Here is a 24,625-nt window from a genome sequence, read left to right as displayed (position 1 = left end):
ATTTTTTAAAAAGCATCCTTACATTCATAACAGCTTTTGATTGTTACTGTTGTCTCAGTCGATGGTTAAAGCACAATGACTACATCTGACTACATCTGGAGAGGCTGTGGCCCATCCCATTTTTTTAATATCAAAAAAAAGAGGGGGTACAAGTTTGGCAATGTTGGAGACTACTTCCTGGTACCAAAGAGAGGGCTGACAGTGGTCCTCCTCTGTCTTCCTACTTGTACAGATCAAAACGTAGAAAACAGCATACAGGTAGTATCTCATAATAGTTAAAACCAAGGCATGGGTTTTATCCCACGTTTCCTAGACATTTTTAAAGAGGCTATTTAGTGTCCCCATTGGTTGAAACATGTTAATGTGAGAGTCTGCAGGGTACACTGATGGAAGGAGCTTGGAAAGACCCAGCTGCACACACACAGGATGCCAAGCACTTTCTAAGGTTTGAGCGTGTTTTCATTCACGTGGGCCTCAGAGCAGCCCAGTAAGCCAACTATTACCATCGTCACTTCCATCCTACAGACGGGAAAACTAAAGCACAGAGAAGCTGAGCTGCCCAGGGACCCTCAGCTGAGCCCGGACTTGAGCCCAGCAGGCACTGGGGGCACACACTCCCACTGCTCTGCCTTTCGCTGCAAAGGGGACTGTGTTTCCTGGTTTCATGGGATGACCGACAGAGGGCCTCCCTGGGGTCTGGGCACTGAGCCACACCCTCGAGAAACAACTTGCTATTTCTCCAGCAAGGGCTGCATCTGGGCTCGGTGTTCCTCCAAGCAGGTTCCTCAGAACACCGGTTCCAGGGCATGTTGATAAATAGTACATGAAGAAAGGGGCTTTATGGTCGAAAGCGTTTGGCAAATGCTGGGTTGCACAGTGTTCTGGCCCGCAGGTCATGCACTCATTTTGAGAGTCCCAGCCCTTTATCTGATCGACTTTTAAAATGTATGCTCCTGAGGACTGCCAGTTTCTGATCTGGCATCGAAGAAGCTTGGAAGTTGCTCCTCCATCCTGTCAAAAAGTGACAAATTGAATAACTGAGAAATCGATAACTCTTCTTAGATCTGTAAGAGAAGCAAGCTGCCCTCACATTGGAGAGACTGACAGGCAAACACAGAGAATCTCAACTGACATGAGAATCGGTGCTGCAGGAGGGGAGCCTGAGCCATGCTCAACAGCTCACAGCTAAAAACTCCAGGGGGACCCAGTCATCGGGGGCCCACACTGTTGTGAGTTTTAACACCTGGAGTTCTAACCAGGTTCTCAGTGAATGCTGGAGGGAAAAAACCCCATGCTTTACATGGGGGTAGAGAAGAGGGAATTATTTGGAAATACACCAGAGCATTCTGTTTTTCTTAACAAGATCTGTTCTCAAGAGTTAACTATCTAGCTAGGGCCTAGCAGGCTGGAGTTTTATCAGAGCCTAACTGACCCGGGGGAAGAGAAAAACCCCAACTCCAAACCCCTCTAGCCTTCCAGAAGGAAAAGGGAAATTCCCAACTCCATTGACGTCACTCTACTTGGCTTAGACAGGCCCCCACGGAGGGTGTGGGCTCGAGAAGCACACGTGACACCCACAGGCTAGCTAACAAGAGGCCTGATCACAGGAATACAAGAGGCTCCTCGCCCTCCACACATCTGACCACCACGAGAGTAAACTGCCTGTTTAGAGCAGTTATCCTGTACGACGTCTCTGGCTATCAGGAAAAAAAAATGACAAGTGGGATTTATCTGGGGGTACAGTGGTTAGGACTGAGTTTCCAATGCAAGGGGGGCAGGTCCAATCCCTGGTCAGGGAAACCAAGATCCCATACGCCAGGCAACATGGCCAAAGGGGAGGAAAACACTAGGGCTTCCCGGGTGGTCCAGGGGTTAAGAATCTGCCTTGCGGTGCCAGGGACACCAGTTTAATCCCTGGTTGAGGAAAGATCCCGCGTGCCGTGGAGCAACGAAGCCCCTGGGCCACAACACCGCTCGAGAGCCTGGGCACAGCAGCAACTGAGCCATATGTCACAACTACTGAAGTCCCCATGCCTCCAGCCTGTGCTGCGCAACAAGAGAAGCCCCCACAGTGAGAAACCTCAACCAGAGCAAGCCTGCACACAGCCATGAAGACCCAGTGCGGCCAAAAATAAACAAATCAGTCTTTTCGTAACAAAGAAAAATTATAGGTATATTAAAAGGCAAACCACACAGCTGGATGAGACAGAGAGGCAATAGGCAGGGCTGTTGCAAGGATCAGACTGGGAGTTTAAAATAGCTATCCATTGGCAGACGAATAGATAAGAAAACTGTGGTACCTGTACACAATGGAATATTACTCAGCTATTAAAAAGAATGCATTTGAATCAGCTCTAATGAGGTGGATGAAACTGGAGCCTATTATACAGAGTGAAGTAAGCCAGAAAGAAAAACACCAATACAGTATATTAACGCATATATATGGAATTTGGAAAGATGGTAACGATGACCCTATATGCGAGATAGCAAAAGAGACACAGATATAAAGAACAGACTTTTGGATTTTGTGGGAGAAGGCGCGAGTGGGATGATTTGAGAGAATAACATTGAAACATGTATATTATCACATGTGAAACAGATCACCAGTCCATGTTTGATGCATGAAACAGGATGCTCGGGGCTGGTGTACTGGGATGACCCTGAGGGATGGGATGGGGAGGGAGGTGGGAGGGGGGTTCAGGATGGGGAACACATGTACACCCATGGCTGACTCATGTCAATATATGGCAAAAACCACCACAATATTGTAAAGTAATTAGCCTCCAATTAAAATAAATAAATTAAAAAACAAACAAAACAGCTATGATGAACATGCTAAAGACTCCAATGGATAAAGTAAACTGCACGAAAGAACAAATGGGCAACGTAAGCAGAGAGATGGAAATTCTAAAAAGAACCAAAAAAGAAGTGCTAGAGACCAAAAACACTGCGACAGAAATGAAGAATGCCTCTGACAGGCTCATTAGTTTATGAGACATGGGCTATGTATTGTTTGAGCGTGTCCCCCACAAATTCATGTTCCTCCTCCAGGGGATCTTTCGACCCAGGGATCAAACTCAAGTCTCCTGCACTGGCCCGTGAATTCTTCACCACTACCCCACCTGGAAGCCCTGATAAGCTATCTACTCTGTGGCATTTTGTTACAGCAGCCAAAACCGATTAAGACTGAGGAAAGAATCTCTAAGCGTGAGGATGTCTCAAAAGAAACCTCCAAAACTTAAAAGCAAAGAGAAAGAAAAATTACTGAAAAACCCAGAATAGAATATCCAAGAACTACATACGGGACAGCAACAAAAGTCATGCAGGATAGGAACACCAGAAGGGGAAGAAAGACAGAAAGGAACAGGAGAAACATTTAAAGCAACAATGACTAAGCATTTCTCCAGACACCAAACTACAGATCTAGGAAGCGCAGAGAAAACCAAGAAGGAAAAAAAAAAAAAGCCAAAAAAATCCCATTACACTTAGACTGCTTAAGTGCTAAGTCACTCCAGTAGCATCTGATTCTGTGTGAGCCTGTGGCCTCTAGCCTGCCAGGCTCCTCTGTCCATGGGATTCTCCAGACAAGAATACTGGAGTGGGTTGCCGTGCCCTCCTCCAGGGGATCTTCCCAACCCAGGGATGGAACCCAGGTCTCATGTCTCCTGCATTAGCAGGGGGTTCTTTACCACTAGTGTCACGTGGAAAGTCCCCACACCTAGACTAGTCATTTTCAAATTACAGAAAATAAAAGATAAACAAAGAATCTTGATGGAGCTACAGGAAAAAAAAAAAAATCTTACTTATAGAAGAGCAAAAATAAAAATTACATCTGACTTCTCCTCAGAAACCATGCAGGTAAGAGATGAGTAGACTGAAATAGTTACAGTGTTGAGAGAAAATCTGCACCAAGCTAGAATTCTGTACACTGGGAAATGACCCTTCAAAAGTGAGGGAGAAATAAAGACCTTCTCAGGCAAACAAAAACCCAAAGAATCTGTTGTCAGCATACCTACTTGCAAGAAATGTTAAAAGTTCTTCAGAGGGAAGAAAAACAATAAATGAGCTGTTAAGCCCTGGAAGACATGGAGGCACCTTCAAAGCATAATACTCAGTAAAAGAAGCCAACCTGACAAGGCTACACGCTGTGTGATTCCAGCTCTGCCATTCCAGAAAAGGGAAATCTATGAAGACAGTGGAAACACCAGCAGTCGCCAGGGGGTAGGAGTAGGTCGGAGGAACACGTGGAGCACAGAGGATTTTAGAAAAGTGAAACTATTCTGTGGGATACATGTCATTATACATTTATCCAAACCCCTAGAGAGCACAACACCAAGGGCGACCCCTAAAGTAAACTGCCAGCTCCGGGAGACCGATGCATCCATGTAGGTTCATCAGCTGGTGATGAACAGTGTATCACTTTGTAGGGCGGAGGGTGTTAATATCGCGGGAGGTTACATGCATGTGGAGGCAGGAGGTATATGAGAAATCTCTGTATCTTCCTCTCAATTTTGTTGTGAAGCTAACACGACTCTAAAGAAAAGTCTATCAGAACAACAATTCTACTCTTAAACCCACCGAACGTCACACACACACACACACACACACACACACACACACTCACACAAGCGTTCGTCTCTCTCCCTTTGCTGACGTACAAGGAGACGACAACAAAGGATGGATAGCTGTGAAACAGCCTCCCGGAGGGCGCCTCCAGCTTGATGGGGTGACAGGGAAATGCGTTACACCTGGTGGCAAGGTGAGCGTGACCAGGCCCTCGGCCCAGTCTAACTCTGCAGCCCTTCCAGAGGTGCTAGAGCAGCATCTGTGTTGTGCTAGCAAACTGCACAGCCCTGGGCATCAGCACCTGCGAATGGCACCCTTAACAGAGCACTCGTAAAGACAGTCCTCTGACTGTAGAACTCTGTAGGTTGCAGCAAGTATGCCTTTACCAAAAGCAAACACACACAAAAAACTGTTTCTATTTGCTCATCACATGTCGTCACAAGGCTGTGCTGTGGGTATAAGTGGCGGCAGAGGCAGGGAGGGGGCGTAGGGAGCAGGCAGAGGAGATGGGTCACAAGACATTCATGAGGCCCAAACATTTACCCAGAAACAAACTTTTCCTGTTTTCATCCAGTTCTGCTGGCTTTCACTGAACCCATGTCACAGGATTACAGTGGTTATTGAATCAGTTAGAAAACATTTTTCCAGCTACTCATGTTTTCTCCTTCCTCCTCCATCCCTTCCTTCGTTTATTCCTTTTTCCAGTCTCTTGTTCCTCCTTTCTGTGAAAAATAACTTCAGTCCAGTTCAGTTGCTCAGTCGTGTTCGACTCTTTGTGACCCCATGGACTGCAGCACGCCAGGCCTCCCTGTCCATCACCAGCTCCCGGAGTTTACCCAAACTCATGTACACTGAGTCGGTGATGCCATCCAACCATCTCATCCTCTGTCATCACCTTTTCCTCCTGCCTTCAATCTTTCCCAGCATCAGGATCTGTCCAAATGAGTCAGCTCTTCCCATCAGGTGGCCAAAGTACTGGAGCTTCAGCTTCAGCATCAGTCCTTCCAATGAATATTCAGGACCGATTTCCTTTAGGATGGACTGGTTGGATCTCCCTGCAGTCCAAGGGACTCTCAAGAGTCTTCTCCAACACCACAGTTCAAAAGCATCCATTCTTCGGCGCTCAGCTTTCTTTAGAGTCCAACTCTCACATCCATACATGACTACTGGAAAAACCATAGTTTTGACTAGATGGGCCTCTGTTGGCAAAGTAATGTCTCTGCTTTTTAATATGCTGTCTAGGTTGGTCATAACTTTTCTTCCAAGGAGCAAGGGCTTTTAATTTCATGGCTGCAGTCACCATCTGCAGCGATCTTGGAGTCTAAAAAAATAAAGTCTGTCACTGTCTCCACTGTTTTCCCCCAAAAAACTTAGGCATACTTTATAGCTTATGTAATTCACCCATTTCAGTTGTACTATTTAACAAGAGACTGTTCATGCAAGCTGCTCAGTTCCTACAGGAACTGGCCCAAGACCAGTTGTGTACTTGCTGCACTAAGTATAGATTTTCCTGGTGTAGAAGCCACAAGGATAGAATTAAAATCCTGGTTAGGCCATTTCCTAGCTGTGTGCCTGTGGCTAAGCAAAGCTCTTCAGCTTGGGTTCTTCCTATGAGAATTAAAAATAATTAACTGATTAAAATCGATTAAAAAAAAGAGAGAGAACTATCAAAGAAACATCATTCCCTGGTTATTGGGGCTGGCTGAACCCTGCAACCAGCCACCTTCCTTTCTGACACCTCATATCAGGATATGTTGCTTGCTTTCCAGTCATCTGTCTCAGAGGGTGTGTGTTAGTCGCTCAGTCGTGTCTGACTCTCTGCAACCCCATGGACTGTAGCCCGCCAAGTTCCTCTGTCCATGGGATTCTCCAGGCAAGAATACTGGAGTGGGTCACCATGCCTTTCTCCAGGGGATCTTCCTGACCCAGAGATCAAACCCAGGTCTACCGTATTGCAGGCAGATTTTCCCTTGCTTCAAACATTAACGACAAGTGTGGTGTATTAATTCATCATACCTTTGAAGAAGCACGATCAGATTAGACCTTGGGAAAGTTTCCCAGGAGGAGGGTGGAGATGAAGGTGGGGGCGGAGGGATGACCTTGATGGCTCCTTGACCTTGGAGCCAGGGACATGTGCAGCCTCCATTTGTCTTCCCATATCACACAGAGCCAGCAGTGTTATTTAAAGGGAGCACCAGTTCCTGCCTTAGCTGGATGATTTGACATTTTTCTTAGAATGCTTATGGAGGCTGTCTGCTACTTGGTAGAGCTTGTAGGCTTCGCCGTCAGGTGTGAGTTCAGCCAGTTCCGTCACTTATTAACTACGTGGCCTTAGGCCATCCCTCGCTGAGCTCCAGTTAGAGTTGGAGATACTGACAGCACTGGGCTCCCAGGATTGGGCTGGGTCAACTTGATAATACTAATCATTAGAGGGTGCTAGCCCGCGCAAGACCCCGGTTTCAGCACCATACACGCGTCACCTCATTTGCTCCTCCCAGTGAAACCACGACGTCGCCACATCCATGAGCTCCATTTTATACATGAGCGGATGAAATCCAAAGAAAGCCCCCAGGTCACCTGTCCAAGGTCACAGAGCAAGAGGTGGAGCCGCGATCCGGGCCAGCTTGGGCACTCTGGCTCTGTCCCTCATGTGTAGTCACCTCACCAGACGACTTTTCCGAGCTACATTATTTTCTCCTCTAAAAGGAAATGACATATGCAAAATGCCTGGCACTTAGCAAAAGGGCAGTAAACAGTAATGACGAAATAACAACACTTCAGTTTCCCTGGGCCTCACCAGCTTACAGAGTTCACATAAATAGTGGTACCAGAAATTTCACTCGATTATACCTCTGCCTGAAGAACACGAGCCCCAGTCTCCCCCAAAGTTACTTCTGGGGTGTCTCCTGTCCTTCTACCCTTGGCCCTCCCTGCAGGTCCTGCCCTCAGGTCCCTTGAGGGTGGAGCCTCATTCTGCTTGAGTGACCTCTGTGTCCCCCACTGGGGTCAAACCTCTGGTCCCTAAGCAGAAATGGGCCATGAAAGTCAATGCTGTCAACCTGGAGACCAGCAGCTGCTGGGCTCTCCATCAACTGTGTCCCATTACATTCAACACACACTTCTGAAACTTTGGAAATGGTGCTAAAAGACACATAAATATGAAGTAAGATTCAAGAAGTCAGATGCCTACTAATGTCCTACACCAGGTCAGCCTTTCTGACCATATCCATTAAAAACAGTGAGGAATATAAGAGAAAGTGGTGGTGATGAGTGCGCAGCTCTGGAAAATGCCCAGATGATGCTTGATAGTACCTACTTTCAGTGATCTCTTTATATCTGAGTCTTGCCAAGGAAATTATCCCAGCATTTTCTTTCCATCTAGTCAAGGAAAGCATTTAAACTTCACCTGGGCATTGCAGCAGTGGACTCTGCCAGCTACCCCATTACCAAGGGTTTTATCCATGGCCACTCGAGGATTTGGGTACATAGTTATTATAGACCAAAATGTCCTAATTTAATATGAGGCGATTCATTCCTCAGAGAAAGTCACTATCAATTCAGAAAAACAACCCTACTCCTCTTCCAATCCAGGGGACATAAGACCCAAGAAAAATGACGCATTAGGGTACCCAGGTGACCCTGGGGAGAGAATCAGACAGGAGATTTCTAGGAAAATAAAAGTCTATGTAAACTCTAATTTTTTGAAAACCGCAACTGAGGAATTCATAATTATTTTTTGATAGCCTGAGACTTACTAAAATTACAGGCAAAAACAAGATACTTGCTTTCAGGGGAAAGGACTGAAAAGCACTCAGAAGTTGGAAGCAAGCCTGTGCAAGGAGACAGTGGTTATCTGCTACCTACAAAAGGAATGCTCCAGACTCACAAAACTGGTTTAACCAAACTTTGTCCTACAAGTGTCTCCAGTTTAAAAACGATTATTGATGATCTGTTCCAATATTGTTTCCAGTTTTTATAGGGAACCTGAATATTTTTTTTTTAATTAGAAGAAAACAAAAACGTAGGAGATTTTCAGGAAAAAAAAAGTATATTCTGACATAGTAGTAAAATCTGTCATAATTAACAGAAAATATTGATGAAAACTCAGATTGTCTGTTTAAAAGTGCATATAATGCTGTTTTCTAAGTCTTTCAGAATTTAATTTTACATTAACTCATTGAGGATTCACAGCCTTGTGTCATCTGTTGCACAACAGGGTAAATGACCAGCACTCAGGATAAGGGTGGGGCTTTCCAGGTGGCACTAATGGTAAAGAATCCGCCTGCCAATGCAGGAGACACAAGAGACGCAGGTTTGATTCCTGGGTTGGGAAGATCCCCTGGAAGAGGAAACCGCTCCAACATTCTTGCCTGGGAAATTCCATAGACAGAGGAGTCTGGCAGGCTATAGTCCGTGGGGTTGCAAAGGGTCAGACACGACTGGGCGTCTGGGCAGGCAAGCTTCCCAGGTGGCTCAGTGGTAAAGAATCCACATGTCAACGCAGGAGCCACCAGAGACTTTGGTTCCATCACTGGTCAGGAAGATTCCCTGGAGGAGGGCATGGCAACCCACTCTAATATTCTTGCCTGGGAAATTCCATGGACAGAGGAGCCTGGAGGGCTATAGTCCATGGGGTCACAAAGAGTCAGACACAACAGAGCAACTCAGCACGAATGCAGGATAAGTCTAAAGAAACCCTGAACATGACAGGAGATTGGAAGGTCAACGGCAGTGCGAGGTGAGGATTGCAGGCTTAGTGTCTGAGTCCAGCCCACACCTCCTGAACCCTCTCCCCTCATCAACACTCCCCCAAGCAGAAATCATCCTGGGAAAGACAGGTCCAAGCCTCAGGGGGGACTCTGCTCTTTTGGTCAAACTCTTGTGAAGCCAGAGATCAAATTGCCAACATCCACTGGATCATCGAAAAAGCACGAAAGTTCCAGAAAAACATCTACTTCTGCTTTATTGACTGTGCCAAAGCCTTTGCCTGTGTGGATCACAGCAAACTATGGAAAATTCTTAAAGGGATGGGAATACCAGACCACCTGACCTGCCTTCTGAGAAATCTATATACAGGCCAAGAAGCAACAGTTAGAACTGGACATGGAACAATAGACTGTTTCCAAATTGGGAAAGGAGTACATCCAGACTGTATACTGTCACCCTGCTTATTTAACTTATATGCAGAGTACATCATGCAAAATGCTGGGCTGGATGCAGCACAAGCTGGAATCAAGATTGCAGGGAGAAATATCAATAATCTCAGATATGCAGATGACACCACCCTTATGGCAGAAAATGAAAAGGAACTGAAGAGCCTCTTGATGAAAATGAAAGAGGAGAGTGAAAAAGTTGGCTTAAAACTCAGCATTCAGAAAACGAAGATCATGGCATCTGGTCCCATCACTTCATGGGAAATAGATGGGGAAACAGTGGAAACAGTGTCAGACTTTATTTTTGGGGGGCTCCAATATCACTACAGATGGTGACTGTAGCCATGAAATTAAAAGATGCTTACTCCTTGGAAGGAAAGTTATGACCAACCTAGACAGCATATTGAAAAGCAGAGATATTACTTGGCCAACAAAAGTCCATCTAGTCAAGGCTATGGTTTTTCCAGTGGTCATATATGGATGTGAGAGTTGGACTGTGAAGAAGGCTGAGTGCCAAAGATTTGATGCTTTTGAACTGTGGTGTTGGAGAAGACTCTTGAGAGTCCCCTGGACTGCAAGGAGATCCAACCAGTCCATTCTGAAGGAGATTAGCCCTGGGATTTCTTTGGAAGGAATAATGCTGAAGCTGAAACTCTAGTACTTTGGCCACCTCATGCAAAGAGTTGACCCATTGGAAAAGACTCTGATGCTGGGAGGGATTGGGGGCAGGAGGAGAAGGGGACAACAGAAGATGAGATGGCTGGATGGCATCACTGACTTGATGGACGTGAGTCTGAGTGAACTCCGGGAGTTGGTGATGGACAGGGAGGCCTGGCGTGCTGTGATTCATGGGGTTGCAAAGAGTCGGACATGACTGAGCGACTGAACTGAACTGAGAAGTCAAGTTAAACTAATGGAGGAGGACAGGGGGAGCCCTTGAGAAACTGGGTGCTTCAGACCCAAGAGATACAGAGCTGTACAGTGGGTTCTCAAAGCCCATTCTATAGATTAGCAGCATCAGAATCACCCAGGCACTTGTTTTAAATGTAAACTGTCAAGGCCCGAACAAGATCTACAAGATCAGAACTCTGGAACTGGGGCCCAGGGTTCTGTTTTTAAAAGTCCTAACAGAATTTCCCTGGCAGTCCAGTGCTTAAGACCCCACCTTCAAACGTAAGAGGTGTAGGTTTGATCCCTGGTCAGCGAACTAAGGTCCCATGTGCTTCAGAGTGTGGCCGGTTTTTTTAACTCTTAAAAAGTTGAAAAAAGAAAAGCTTTTCAGATGACTCGATGATAGCTACAGCTTGACAACAACTGGTTTAATGATTTACTAAGTTGAAGAAATTACTATGGAGAAGGAAATGGCAACCCACTCCAGTATTCTTGCCTGGAGAATCCCATGGATAGAGGAGCCTGGTAGGCTACAGTCCACGGGGTCACAAAGTGTTGGACACGACTAAGCGACTGAGCGAGCAAGCAATGTTGAAGGTATTAAGACCCACTCAATCCTCCTTAAATGGATTGAGAACAAGGAATATATAATAATTCATGTCATCTTTATATGAGTAAAGGGTGTATTTGTTTCCTTTTACTGCTTTAACAAATGATCATAAACGTAATGGCTTTAAAACAATACACATTTATTATCTTAAAGTTTGGGGTAAGAAGTCTAAAATCAGTCTGACTGGGGTACAGTTAGGATGTCAGCAGGGATGGTTCCGTCTATAGGCTCTGAAGGGAGAATCTGGTTCTGAAACCAAGCAGGAACCATATGGGGCTCCAGGGCACAAAAGTCTATGTCCCCCATCCTTGTTTGCAGGAAACAGGTTTCATTCAGCCTCCATGATCTTCGTGCGGGCTCAGTCACTAAGTGGTGTGACATTTCCCAGGCAAGAATACTGAAGTGGGTTGCCATTTCCTCCTCTAAGGGATCTTCCCTACCTAGGGATCAAACCCCAGTCTCCTACATTGGCAGGCAGATTCTTTACCACTGAACCACCAGGGAAGCCCTTCCAAGACCTTACCTGAGTTCTAAAGGGCAAGTTCAAACAGTAGCTAATCAGGAAAGGGAGGGGATGAAGAGAGAGCGAGGAACAGGCAGGAAACAATAGTGCAGCCTCGGGGCAGGGTCCTGGTTCCCCCTCAAGGGACAGGCACAAATCTGAGCTCCTCTGCAGATCTAAAACCCCCACCAAATGGGAGATGCCAACCCACTCCAGTACTCTTGCCTGGGAAATCCCATGGACGGAGGAGCCTGGTGGGCTACAGTCCATGGGGTTGCTAGGGGTCGGACACGACTGAGTGACTTCACTTTCACTTTTCACTTTCATGCATTTTAGAAGGAAATGGTAACCCACTCCACTGTTCTTGCCTAGAGAATCCCAGGGATGGCGGAACCTGGTGGGCTGCTGTCTATGGGGTCGCACAGAGTCAGACACGACTGAAGCGACTTAGTAGCAGCAGCAGATAAAGCATTTTTCATTCCAGGAAGATCCCAGTTCAATAACCTCCAGACTCATAGACCAAGAGAGCATCTGATGCCAGATGATCTCTGGACTGAAGGAATGCAGGCCAGCACCTTATCCTTATCAGAAACCCTGCCCTTGATTATAAGACTTGGTTGATAAAGATCCGCCTGCAATGGAGGAAACCCTGGTTCAATTCCTGGGTCAGGAAGATCCTCTGGGTTGCCATGCCCTCCTCCAGGTGCTAATTCCTCCAAAATGCTACCCTCTGAAGACAGGGATGAGAGCATCCCCACATTGCCTCCTCTTACTGTATTGCCTCCCTCTTATAAGGGTCTTGGATCACAATGGACCTCAGGATAATCTTTCCTGATCCACAGCCTTACCTTAACCACACCTGCAAAATCCCTTTTGCCATGAAAGGTAACATTCATAAGTTTTGGGGACCAGGATGTGGATGTTGGTGGGAAGGCATTCTTTTGTTGACCATAGGGAGAAAGATAAGAATATGCATTTTCATTTGCTTGTACTCACATTTGCTTGTATTTCCCTTGGAGAAGGGAATGGCAACCTAATCCAGTATTCTTGCCTAGAGAATTCCATGGACAGAGGAGCCTGGTGGGCTACAGTCCATGGGGTCACAAAGAGTTGGATATGACTTTGCCTGTGTGTACTGAACTGTAACTTCCTCCAATTTTAAAGAAAAACTAGAGAAACATGACAACGAGTGAAACAAAATTGGGCACAGCAGTCATTGTTTTTATACAGTAGAACAGTTTTTAAAACAAGTTTAACCATGGAGTACTTTTTGAAAATAATATATTGATAAAATATTTTAAATGTATTAATACAGCCTTAAAATACAGCAGAGAAATGGTTTCACATATTGCCAGTAGAAATGACCAAATTTTTATTAACCTAGTATGCAGTAAATGGAGAAGGCAATGGCACCCCACTCCAGTACTCTTGCCTGGAAAACCCCATGGACGGAGGAGCCTGGTAGGCTGCAATCCATGGGGTCGCTAAGAGTTGGACACGACTGAGCGACTTCACTCACTGTACTCACATAAATAAACCCAATGTGCATTTCAGCACTATTTATAACAGCTAGGACTCAGAAGCAATCTAGATGTCTGTCGACAGACAGATGGATAAAGAAGTTGTGGTGCATATATACAATGGAATATTACTCAGCCACAAAAAGGAACAAATTTGAGTCAGTTCCAGAGAGGTGGATGAACCTAGAGCCTGTTAAACAGAGTGAAGTCAGAAAGAGAAAAATAAATCCATATATGAACATATACATACGCAGTCTAGAAAAATGGTACTGATGAGCCTATTTGCAGGGAGGAACAGAGATTCTGCCATAGAAAGTGGACTTGTGGATACAATGGGGGAAGGAGCAGGGAGGACGAATTGAGAGCGCTGAAACATACATATTATCAAACGTAAACCAGAAAGCCAGTAGGAAGCTGCTGTGTAACACAGGGACTCAACCCAGTGCTCTGTAACAACCTACAGGGGTGGGAGGAAGCTTCAAGAGGGAGAGGACATATGTACACTCACGGCTGACTTGCACTGTTGTATGGCAGAAACCTGGGGCTTCCCTGGTGGCTCAGCAGTAAAGAATCCGCCTGCAAAGCAGGAGACGTGGACAGAGGAGCCTGGTGGCCCACAGTCCGTAGGGGTGCAGAGTCGGACATGACGGAAGTGACTTAGCACGCATGCATGGCAGAAACCAACACAACATTGTAAAGCAATTATCCTCCAATTAAAAATAAATTCAAAAAAGAATTTTAAAAGAAGACTCCAGATCTAAAATTCATTAAGGAACTTTTCAAATCAAAGAGGTCATTTTAGCTTAAGGAACGGAGCTGAGCTACAGCTGGAGTTTCCTATTTACCTTCCATACTATCCGTGCCAGAAAATACGCAGAAAAGTTATCTGCTTATATCATGCAAAGTAAGAACAGCATGGACCTTGAAAAAAACAGAATAAAATTCTTTGGGAATTCCAGCAAAAAGGTCAAATAACTTATAAGGGAGAAATATCAGGCTGGCTTTAAAGTTCACAACAATATATATGTATCATTAGAAAGCAGTGGAGGGGTAAATTCACAACCCTCCAGGAAATAGAAGTGTGAGCAAAACGTTATACCCAGACAGACTGTTGAACTAGAAAGGCAATGAAGTGAAAGTTGCTCATTAGCGTCTGACTCTTTGTGACCCCATGGACTATACAGTCCATGGAATTCTCCAGGCCTGAATACTGGAGTGGGTAGCCTTTCCCTTCTCCAGGGGATCTTCCCAACCCAGGGATCGAACCCAGGTCTCCCGCATTGCAGGTGGATTCTTTACCAGCTGAGCCACCAGGGAAGCCCAGAAAGGCAATAGTGGGTACTTTTGACCATACAAGAATTACAAAAATGTATTTCCTATATATGCACCTTGAAGAAACTGTTAAAAGATAAACCTCAGTTGCACACAAGCTGAACAGAGACACTGTAACAGGAGAGAAGTGAGCCTAAAATTGGTTTAACTTGAAAACTAAGGGAGAAACATCTCTTGGAATCACATTTCTGGTCTATAACATGAATCAATGACAAAGAAACAATAAAACTAATCAAAGTTGGGAGAACTAGATGGTTGTGTAAGAATATTGGTTATTTCATCTTTTATGATCAGAACTCTAAAAGTCTTATTTATATTCTGATAATTCAAACAGTTGGGACTGAGTATAGTTTAAGGTGTAAAGTAAGCATTAGAAGAAATAATACTTACACCAGTACCTACTGAGCTGGTGCTGGAGAGAAGGACTTGGAGCTATTAAATCATCATTGTCCCTAGTGTTTCCAAAATAAAATATTAAGCATTAAAAATAAAACACTAATATGTCCCAAAACAGGATAGAAAGCTTCCAAGGCATAGTCAGCTACCCAACCCACATAAAACAAAAATGTATACAAAACTTTAGAGAAAAAATAAAGCAGTAAGAGAAAGCATAATGTGATCCTAGAATCACATATTTTTAATATAAATGGCATACACTTATTGAAAGAGAAGAATCTCAGTTTCTATTACAAAGCAAAAGCCAAGCAGGGCTGAATATACATGATAAATCTAAATCAGATTAAAAGTAAAATGACTGTAACACCATACTGGCTCACATATATGCGAAAGTTTACACCCTCAGTACAGATGAGGATAAATCAGGGCAAAAAGCATTGACTGTGCTAGACTTGTTGAAGGTGAGTTGTGCCCACCAAGAAGCAATATGCAAGTCTTAATCCTCTCCCTGAGAATGTGATCTTACTTGGAAATGGGGTCTTGCTGATGTAATCAAGTTAAGATGAGGTCCTCCTGTTAGGATGGGCTCTGACCCAGTGACTTTGGTGTTCTTCTATGAGAGACACTTGGACAAAAGACACACACGGAGGGAGACGGACGTGTGAAGCTGGAGAACAGTCTGATGCTATTCTGCCAATGAGCCAAGGAACACCCGAGACTAACAGCAGCTGCCTGAAATTAGGAAGAAGCAGGGAAGAGCCTCCCTAGAGTCTTCAGAGAGAACACGGCCTTGTGAACACCTTAATTTTGGATTTCTAGCCTCCTATACTGAAAGACAAATTAATTTTGTTCTTTAAAAAAAGAAAAAAAAAAGAGTTCTGCTGATCTTTCGGTCCAAATTTCCAACATAGGAAGAGGGGCTGAGTTCCCATCTCCTTTTCACTTAATAAAGTAGGGTGGATTCATGTTGATGTATGGCAAAACCAATACAATATTGTAAAGTAATCAGCCTCTAATTAAAATAAATAAATTTTAAAAAATAAAAAAAATAAAGTAGAGAATATATCATGTCCACTAAATTGCATCCTGTTTTCCTAAAAAGGAGTCAACCAGAGAGCTCCTTGCTCTGAACGTGTAAGAACGTGTAAGAGTATGAACACTCTCATACTAATCTGATAACTCATCATTAAGCTGCGACAGTAGAGCGGGACAACAAAGACTTTTAGAACATGGTCAGGATGTGCCAGGAAATTATTTGCATGTGGTTAAAGGAGCATTTGCAGACAAACATTATGTGTAACATTGGAGCTGTTTCTCCTTCAGTATGCACAATAGGAACCTTTCTGCCCCAACAGCCCAACTCACTGCTAACCTCCAGTGGGGACTCCCAGGCAGAGATGTTCCCAAGGATCACTTTGCACATGTTCTGTATCCCCTCAATGATCTATCACATACCACTCTTCCATTTTATCTGTTCATCGCCTCCCCACAAACCAAGACATGGTCCCAGCTTTCAAGTTGTAGCCAAATGCAGACCACTAACATGTTAATACCTAAAATGCAGTAACTGCCTCAGTGAAGTGAAGTGAAGTGAAAGTCACTCAGTTGTGTCTGACTCTTTGCGGCCCCATGGACTGTACAGTCCGTGGAATTCTCCAGGCCAGAATACTGGAGTGGGTAGCCTTTCTCTTCTCCAGGGGATCTTCCCGACCCAGGGATCAAACCCAGGTCTCCTGCATTGCAAGTGGATTCTTTACCAGTTGAGCCACAAGAGAAGCCCAAGAATCCTGGAGTGGGTAGCCTATCCCTTCTCTAGCAGATCTTCTTGACCCAGGAATCAAACTAGGGTCTCCTGCATTGCAGGTGAATTCTTTACCAACTGAGCTATCAGGGAAGCTCAACTGTCATAAGAAAGGCATAAATAAAGAACTAAGAAAAGATACATGCAGATGGAATTACTTCTTCCTGGAAGAGGCATGGAAAAGAAAAGAGATACATTATTTACTTGGAACTCTACAGGATATGGGGGCTTCTGATTCAGGAGATGCAAGAGATCCGGGTTCAATCCCTGGGTCAGGAAGATCCCCTGGTGTAAGAAAAGGCAACCCACTGCAGTATTCTTGCTGCAAAGTTCCATGGACATAGGAGCCTGGTGGGCTACAGTCCATGGGGTTGCAGAGTCAGACATGACTAAGCATGACGACCTCCACTACAGGATATGCTGGAGCTTGCAAAGTAGATAGGAAATGGTAACCCAATCCAAGCCAGCAGGGAGTATGAGCAAGAACACAGTGTGGATGGTAGTTCTACTTGTCAAGGCAGAAAAGTTGAGGCTAGGTTATGAAGGATCTTGCTGGCAGAGGACTGTGGAGGTTCTTCAATAGGCACTGGGAGTCTTCTTGAAGGCTTTGTTCCCAGGTCAGATTTGAGTTAGGAATATAATGCTAATGGAACTGAGGAGGTCTTTATGGGTTCAGGAGTCTTAACTGGCAATCTGGGAACCTTCTAGGGAGGGGCTGTAATATACAGTGCACATTCCATCTCACATTATGGCCGCCTGGTCTCTCACCTCCTCCTACCTGTGCTCAACCCTGGAAAGTCCCAGTTTTTAAAAGCTGAAATATAATTGACATACAACGTTATATTCATTTTAGGTATACAACATCATGATTTGATATTTGCATATATTGCAAACTGATCACCACAGTGAGTAATTAACATCCATCACCACTTAGTTACAAATTTTCTTCCCTGTGATGAAAACTTTTAGTATCTATTCTCTTAGCAACTTTCAAACACACAATATGGTACTATTAACTATAGACGCCATGCACTGCATTATAGTCTCATGACCTATTTTGTAACTGGAAGTTTATAACTCTGGATTTCCCTCACCCATTTCACACTCCCCTTACCCCCTGCCTCTGGCAACCACCAATATGTTCTCTAGATCTGTAAGCTCAGTTTTTGAGGGCTTTTTAGTTTAATATTTCATATACATATACAACTGTGCTCATTGCCCATGCAAGCAAGGTAATACTCAAAATCCTTCAAGCTAGACTTCACCAGCATGTGAACTCAGAACTGCCAGATGTACAAGCTGGATTTAGAAAAAGCAGAAAAAATGAGAGATCAAATTGCCAACATCTGATGGATCATAGAAAAAGCTAGAGAATTCAAAAAAAATCTACTTCTGCTTCACTGACTACACCAAAGCCTTTGACTGTGTGGATCACAACAAATTATGGAAAATTCTTAAAGAGATCGGAATACCAAACTACCTTACCTGTCTTCTGAGAAACCTGTGTGTAGGACAAGAAGCAATAGTTAGAACTAGACATGGAACAAGGGACTGGTTCAAAATTGGGAAAGGAGTACGTCAAGGCTACATATGGTCACCCTGCTTAGTTAAATTTTATACAGAGTACATCTTGTGAAATGCCAGGCTGGATGAATCACAAGCTGGAATCGAGACTGAAAAGACAAATATCAATAACCTCAGATATGCAGATGACACCACCCTTATGGCAGAAAGTGAAGAGGAACTAAAGAGCTTCTTGCTGAAAGTGAAAGAGGAGAGTGAAAAGCCTGGCTTAAAACGCAACATTCAAAAAACTAAGATCATGGCATCTGGTCAAATAGGTGGAGAAAAAGTGGAAACTCTGACAGATTTTCTTTTCTTGGGCTCTGAAATCCCTGCAGATAGTGACTACAGCCATTAAAACACTTGCTTCTTGGAAGAAAAGCTATGACAAACTTAGCATATTCAAAAGCACAGACATCACTTTGCCATCAAAGGTCAGGACAGTCGAAGCTATGGTTTTTCCAGTAGTCATGTATGGATGTGAGAGCTGGACAACAGAAAAGGCTGAGCACTGAAGAACTGATGCTTTCAAATGGTGGTGCTGGAGAAGGCTCCTGAGAGTCCCTTGGACAGCAAGGAGGTCAAACCAGTCAATTCTAAAGGAAATCAACCATGAATATTCATTGGAAGGACTGATGTTGAAGCTGAAACTCCAATACTTTGGCCACCTGATGCGAAGAACTGACTCATTGGAAAGACCCTGATGCTGGGAAAGATCGAAGGCGGGAGGAGAAGGGGACGACAGAGGATGAGATGGTTGGATGGCATCACCGACTCAATGGGCATGAGTTTAAGCAAACTCTAGGGGATAGTGAAGGACAGGGAAGCCTGGTGTGCTGTAGTTCATGGGTCACAAAGAGTAGGACACGACTTAGCGACTGAACAACAGCAATACATATGTGAGATCATATGGTATTCGTCTTTCTCTGATTTATTTCACTCAGCACAATGTCCTCAAGGTCCATTCATGTTGTCACAAATAGTAAGATTTTATATTTTATGGCCAAATCATATTCCATTGTATGTGCATATACATATATATGGCATGTTTTCTTTATCCATTCATCCATGGATGGACACTGAGGTTATTCCCAAATCCTGAATATTGCAATGCTGCGATGAAAACGGGAGTGTGGATATCTTTTTGTGTTAGTATTTTCATTTTCTTCAGATAAACACCCAGAAGGGGAAATGCGGATCATACGGTAGTTCATTTCCGGTTTTTGTGAAACCTCCATACTGCTCCCGTGGTGGCTGTACCAGTTACATCTCTCCCAACAGTGCACAGTGTTTCTCCACATCCTCGCCAACACTTACTTCCTGTCTGTTTGATGACAGCCATTCTGACAGGTGTGAGGTGATACCTCATTGTGATGCTGATTGGCATTTCTTTGAAAATTAATGATCCTGAGCATCTCTTCATGTGCCTGCTTGCTTTCTGCATGTGTTCTTTGAAAAAAGGTCTATTCAGATCCTCTGAACAGATTTTAACTGGCTTATTTGGTTTCGTTTTTTTTTTTTTTTTTTGGCTATTGAGTTACATGAGTTCTTCACATATTTTGGACACTAACCCTTTATCAGATATAGAACTTGCAAATATTTTCTCCCAGTCAGTAGGGTGCCTTTTCATTTTGCTGGAAAGACCCAAATTCTTAACCCACTATTGTGTGGAGTTGCCTCTGTTTCTCAAAAGTCTTGCCCCCAAAATAACACATATGTGCTTGTTTCTATGCTACATAATTATCAAAGCATTTTTTTTTTCAAAGAAAAAAGAGATATTTTTGTTAAGAGAAATTCTACCAGTTGTTAAAGATAATATAAATTTCTGTATCTCATCACAGCTAACACATCAATGTTCTAAATATTTTGCACATAATGGTTTTCACAATTATGCTTGAGAAATACAAGGCAGGATTCCCAAGTTTACTTCAGCAATTCACATCCAAAGTGAAAATAACTACATGACACTGTGTGAAGCTTGTTTTAAAAAAAGGTTTATTTGTTACAAAAGTGTTAAATACTAAAACTAAAAACATATAAATTCAGGTCAGGCTATATTAAAATACACACATACCCTTCTTTGCAAAATTATTAAAGACAGAATTAAACAGATGATTTAAATTAAATAAAATACGCGAGGACGTTTTGTCTGATTAGCTGTATCAGTGTAGTGTAGTTTTTAAAATTAGAGTTGAGAAGTTCAGCTGTCCAGAAAGTCAAATTGACCTAATTCTTCAGTTTTCTGCTTTGACCCAACAGGAAACCACCATGCTGGATTAGACAGGGTCAATTTCTGTTAGGTTTCCAAAACCTTCTACAGTATACGCCTACTCTGCTACAATAATGAACACAGAGTAGTCAGAAGTATATAAAGGGTTATATAAGGTGAAAATCTGGCCCAGAAAGAAAAGGCCTTAGTTCTATTGATACTATACAGTATCTTCTCTAAATAAAATGACTGATAAATATATTGAAGCAGAGATCAGCACAAAGCATACATTCATCTAGAAATAATCTTTCAATTAGAAAAACTCTAAAAGAGAACTCATTTTCCAAGATAGTTTGTAAGTTTTTTTTTTTTTTTTTAAACCTCTTGTTATTTTAAATCGAGTTAATCCAAAGGTATTGAAGAGTCTAGGTTTAAAGACTAACTTGATTACTGTTCTGACTAGCACAGGAGAGCTGTGACACTTGTGAGTCACTCGCAGGTGGCAAAGAACTTTCATAATCAGAACTACGTGCTCAATGCCACCAGAGCAGCAGCTCCCAAACCCAACTTTCACGTAGGTCCAACAACCTAGAAACTATCTATAGTCTACTGATGTGTTAAATAGTATTTTCAAGGAAATATTTTACTTTAGCACTTATATTTTTCAGTTTCCTAGATTAAAAGTTACTTAGACATAATGCTGTAATTAATGTAGGGGTAAAGATATGCTTATGAAAAGCAAAAGGCTATCATTACATTTTAAAAGGCCTTAAATGTGAATGAATTACTAAAAATCTACTTCAGTATTTATTCTTTACAATGTTAATCCTTGTCAAGTGTGGGAGTTGATTAATTCAAATGAATTAAATACAAAAACTAAAAATGCATTCCAGTAATCTTTATCAACACAATCCAATTAAAAACAGGTTTCTTGTAAGATATTTGTAGGGGATTTTTTACTGTTTTATTCTGACGGTGTTGGCAAACATTCAAGAACTATATAGTATTGTGTCTAATCTATGGCATAAGACTGTTTAAACAAACCTTAGAATAGGTGGGCAAAAAGTATGTGTATTCTAAAGTTACTGGAAATTAAAATAAAAATATATTCCAATACTTTATTACAGATGAAAAGGATGCTAACAATAAATAGTAATCTGGTTTTCCATCTCTCAGCTTGCAAGCTTCTGATGTAATTGTTTCTGCTGACATGTGATTTAAAAGAAACTATAATTCTGTCCTCTATCTTAGTACCTTTTTCTTTCCATGTAACAAGTCTTGATTTATATCCTTTCTTTGAACTTACAAGATAAAATCCTGAAGGACAAGATTCATGTTATTCTTCATTAAATACCCTTTCGGTCCACAGAGAGAATTCACATAGTTCAAGCCACTGATGTCTTAATGTTAGTAAATACACTGAAAGAAAGAAAACTCTTGGGCCTTTGATTGCAAATTCTCTAGAAAGCATCTTTTCCTACGAGCATTTTCATAAATGCATATTAAAGTCACACCAGCCAGTCACTTTTACCAACATCCTGGTCTTAGAGAATGATCAGCAAAGTATTTATCTGTGTGGAGCCAGGACTCTGAATGTCTCAAAGTGAAGCCAACGTGACGCATTTCTCACTTGCCAGTTGAGGTGGCAGAGGAGAGAGGCCCTGGGTGGTGCAGAGGAGAGAGGCCCTGGGTGGTACAGACTTCCCGGTGGGGGAAATCCCATGTGATCTCTTTCCTCAGCAAGCTTCCTTCTCTTTGCTTGATGTCAGTGCCTCTTTTCTGCTTTCAGAGAAGATAATGTTCTGAGCAAGACAACATACCCTGCGTGGAGATATGCATGATCTGCCAGTACAGAGTGAAAATGCAGGGCCCTCCTTCACACATGAATTTTAAGGTGGCAATCGCAGGGTAGTGGACCAAGCATGGTGCCCGTCTAAGCAGGGGGCCCGTGTGAGCACAAAGGCTACACGGCCACAAAGCCAGCCCTATACAGATTTCCTGGCTAATAAGAATCATGGAAGAGAGGCAAGGTGGGTCAGGTGGATTGTTCAGACAAAAAACACATTTTTTTTTTTTCATTATGGTTTGAACATTGTCACTTGATTTGGAATGAGGTGGCATTTCACGTTTAAAATCCCAGGAAAATTTCTAAGATCTCAGTCTGATCAGTCTTCTAGATTTCTCATTATAGAAACAGTCATACTGGGTCTTTAAATGGCCCTTATTTTAATAGCGCAATTAATCAGATTATGAAATTTTTGCATTAATACTACATGATTTTTAAAAAATTTGAACATTTCTTAAATGGAAGGGGTATTCATATCACTAAACCAGTAAGAAATCTTGAAGGGAAAAGTAGCTGTACACAGCTTTATATGCTAGGGTGAAGTCTTCATTTTAACCTACAGTATACTTTGTTCCCTTTTAAGATCACAATAGTAGTTTTTTCCAACAAGATCTAATAAGCATGGTAAGCTGAATGGTGATTTTTTTAAACTCCCATATTGGTTTCGGTTGCAAGAATTCTCCTGGAACCCAGAAGTACTCCATTCTTCATAATAACAAGAAAAAAATGCATGTATATAAAAATTCCAGGTCACATTACTAAGCAACGACACTTCCGGGAGTGAATATATTTCCTGTATTCCGCAAGCTGCTTCAAGTACATAGTCGATGGCCATCTGTGCTTTTCAACAAAACTGCGTTCTTCCACTAAAAGTTTTAGAAAGAGAGTATTAATTGAATATATTTTATTTGGGATAAACTTTCAATATTAAGTATTGGTTTTGCATGCAACAGATGAGATCCACGCTCTGCTGTACACTTCCTCCCCTCCTCTCAATCAGTCATCAGGATTCACGCTACTCTGTGATTTACAATTACATACATCATGTCACTGCTTCATCAAGTAGTATTTGATTATGTCCTTTTTTTTTCTCTCCCCCAAGTAAGACTTCTTTTTCCCGGAGATAAAGGACTTTGTGTTTTTCATTTAGTTTTCTCTGTCGCTAACTCAACCTTCCAAACTCTGAAGTCCTCTCAATTCTTTTTCCCTCTGCTCCTAGACTTCGTCTTTCACTCTGCTTTCTCTAGTTTTGATGAAGCACAACTTTCATTAGCTTCCTGAAAGGGGGGCAAGCATAAAAAGTATTTTTGAGACCTTGTTTGTGATGAAGCATCTTACACTCAACAGATCATCTGGTCTGGTATGGAATCTTCCCTCAGTATGTTGAAGACAGTACTCCATTGCTTCCTAGTTTTCAGGGTTGTTAAGAACTCTACTACCATGCAGATTCACAGTCGCTGATAAGTCATCTGTGGGTTTTTTTATTCTATGAACATTTAGATTTTCCTATTTATAAGTCGGTGTTCCTGCACAGCCCAATCATGGACCTTGTTCATTCATTAAGCTGAGCATGTAGTGGAGCCTTTTAATATGCTGACTCCGTTTCTTCAGTACTGGGGTAACTTCTTCTATTATGTCTTTGATAATTTCCTCCTCAGTGTTTTTCCCTTTCTTCCTGTATTAACTTCTATCACCCAGATACTTCACTCCTGCATTGAGCCTCTGACTTTTTTTTTTAAACCCTTTTTCTCCTGTCTCTTTTTGTCCTACTTTCTAGGAGATTTCCTTACCTTGACTTTTCTACTCGTTTATTTATTTAGTTGTTTGGTTGTTCTGTTATGGTTTTTTTTTTGCTATCCTATTCTAATTTTCAAGAGCAACTTCTTGTTCTTTTATCGTTTTCTTTAATTATGCTAAGATACATGTAACATAAAATTTACCACCTTAACTATTTTAAAGTGTACAGATCAGTCATGTTATGTACATTCACATTGTTGTCAACCAATCTCCAGAACTCTTTTCATCCTGCAAAACTAAAACTCTACACCCATCAAACATCAACTCCTTGTCCCCCCTCCCCCACATCCCAGCAACCATTATTCTACACTCAGTCTCTATGAATGCTGTTTCTCTTTTATAACATTCTATCTTTGTTTTACAAACATGTATCTCTTATTCTTTGCAGATATTAATGGTTGGGTGTTTTTTTTTTAAGATTTCCTCTACTCTTTGTTCC

At 42.6% G+C, this 24,625-nt stretch overlaps 1 protein-coding gene across 2 annotated transcripts in view; it reads right to left on the bottom strand.

The window, feature by feature from the left end:
• RHOBTB3 (Rho related BTB domain containing 3) overlaps positions 1–24,625 on the bottom strand; it is an 86,599-nt gene that overhangs the window by 7,540 nt on the left and 54,434 nt on the right. The window contains exon 12 of one of the 2 annotated variants that reach the window (XM_070794044.1): positions 20,313–23,255. The exons of the other annotated variant lie outside the window; for it this stretch is intronic. Within the exon in view, the coding sequence (XP_070650145.1) occupies positions 23,140–23,255 (116 nt within the window). The 3' untranslated portion in view covers positions 20,313–23,139. Of the gene's footprint in view, positions 1–20,312; positions 23,256–24,625 lie in introns of those variants that run through there. 2 annotated transcript variants of the gene reach the window in all.

Source organism: Bos indicus, chromosome 7 (genome assembly GCF_029378745.1).
Source record: "Bos indicus isolate NIAB-ARS_2022 breed Sahiwal x Tharparkar chromosome 7, NIAB-ARS_B.indTharparkar_mat_pri_1.0, whole genome shotgun sequence".
Classification (NCBI taxonomy): Eukaryota; Metazoa; Chordata; class Mammalia; order Artiodactyla; family Bovidae; genus Bos; species Bos indicus.
The sequence above is the reverse complement of the archived record's forward strand: the minus strand, read 5'-3'. Positions and strand labels throughout refer to the sequence as shown.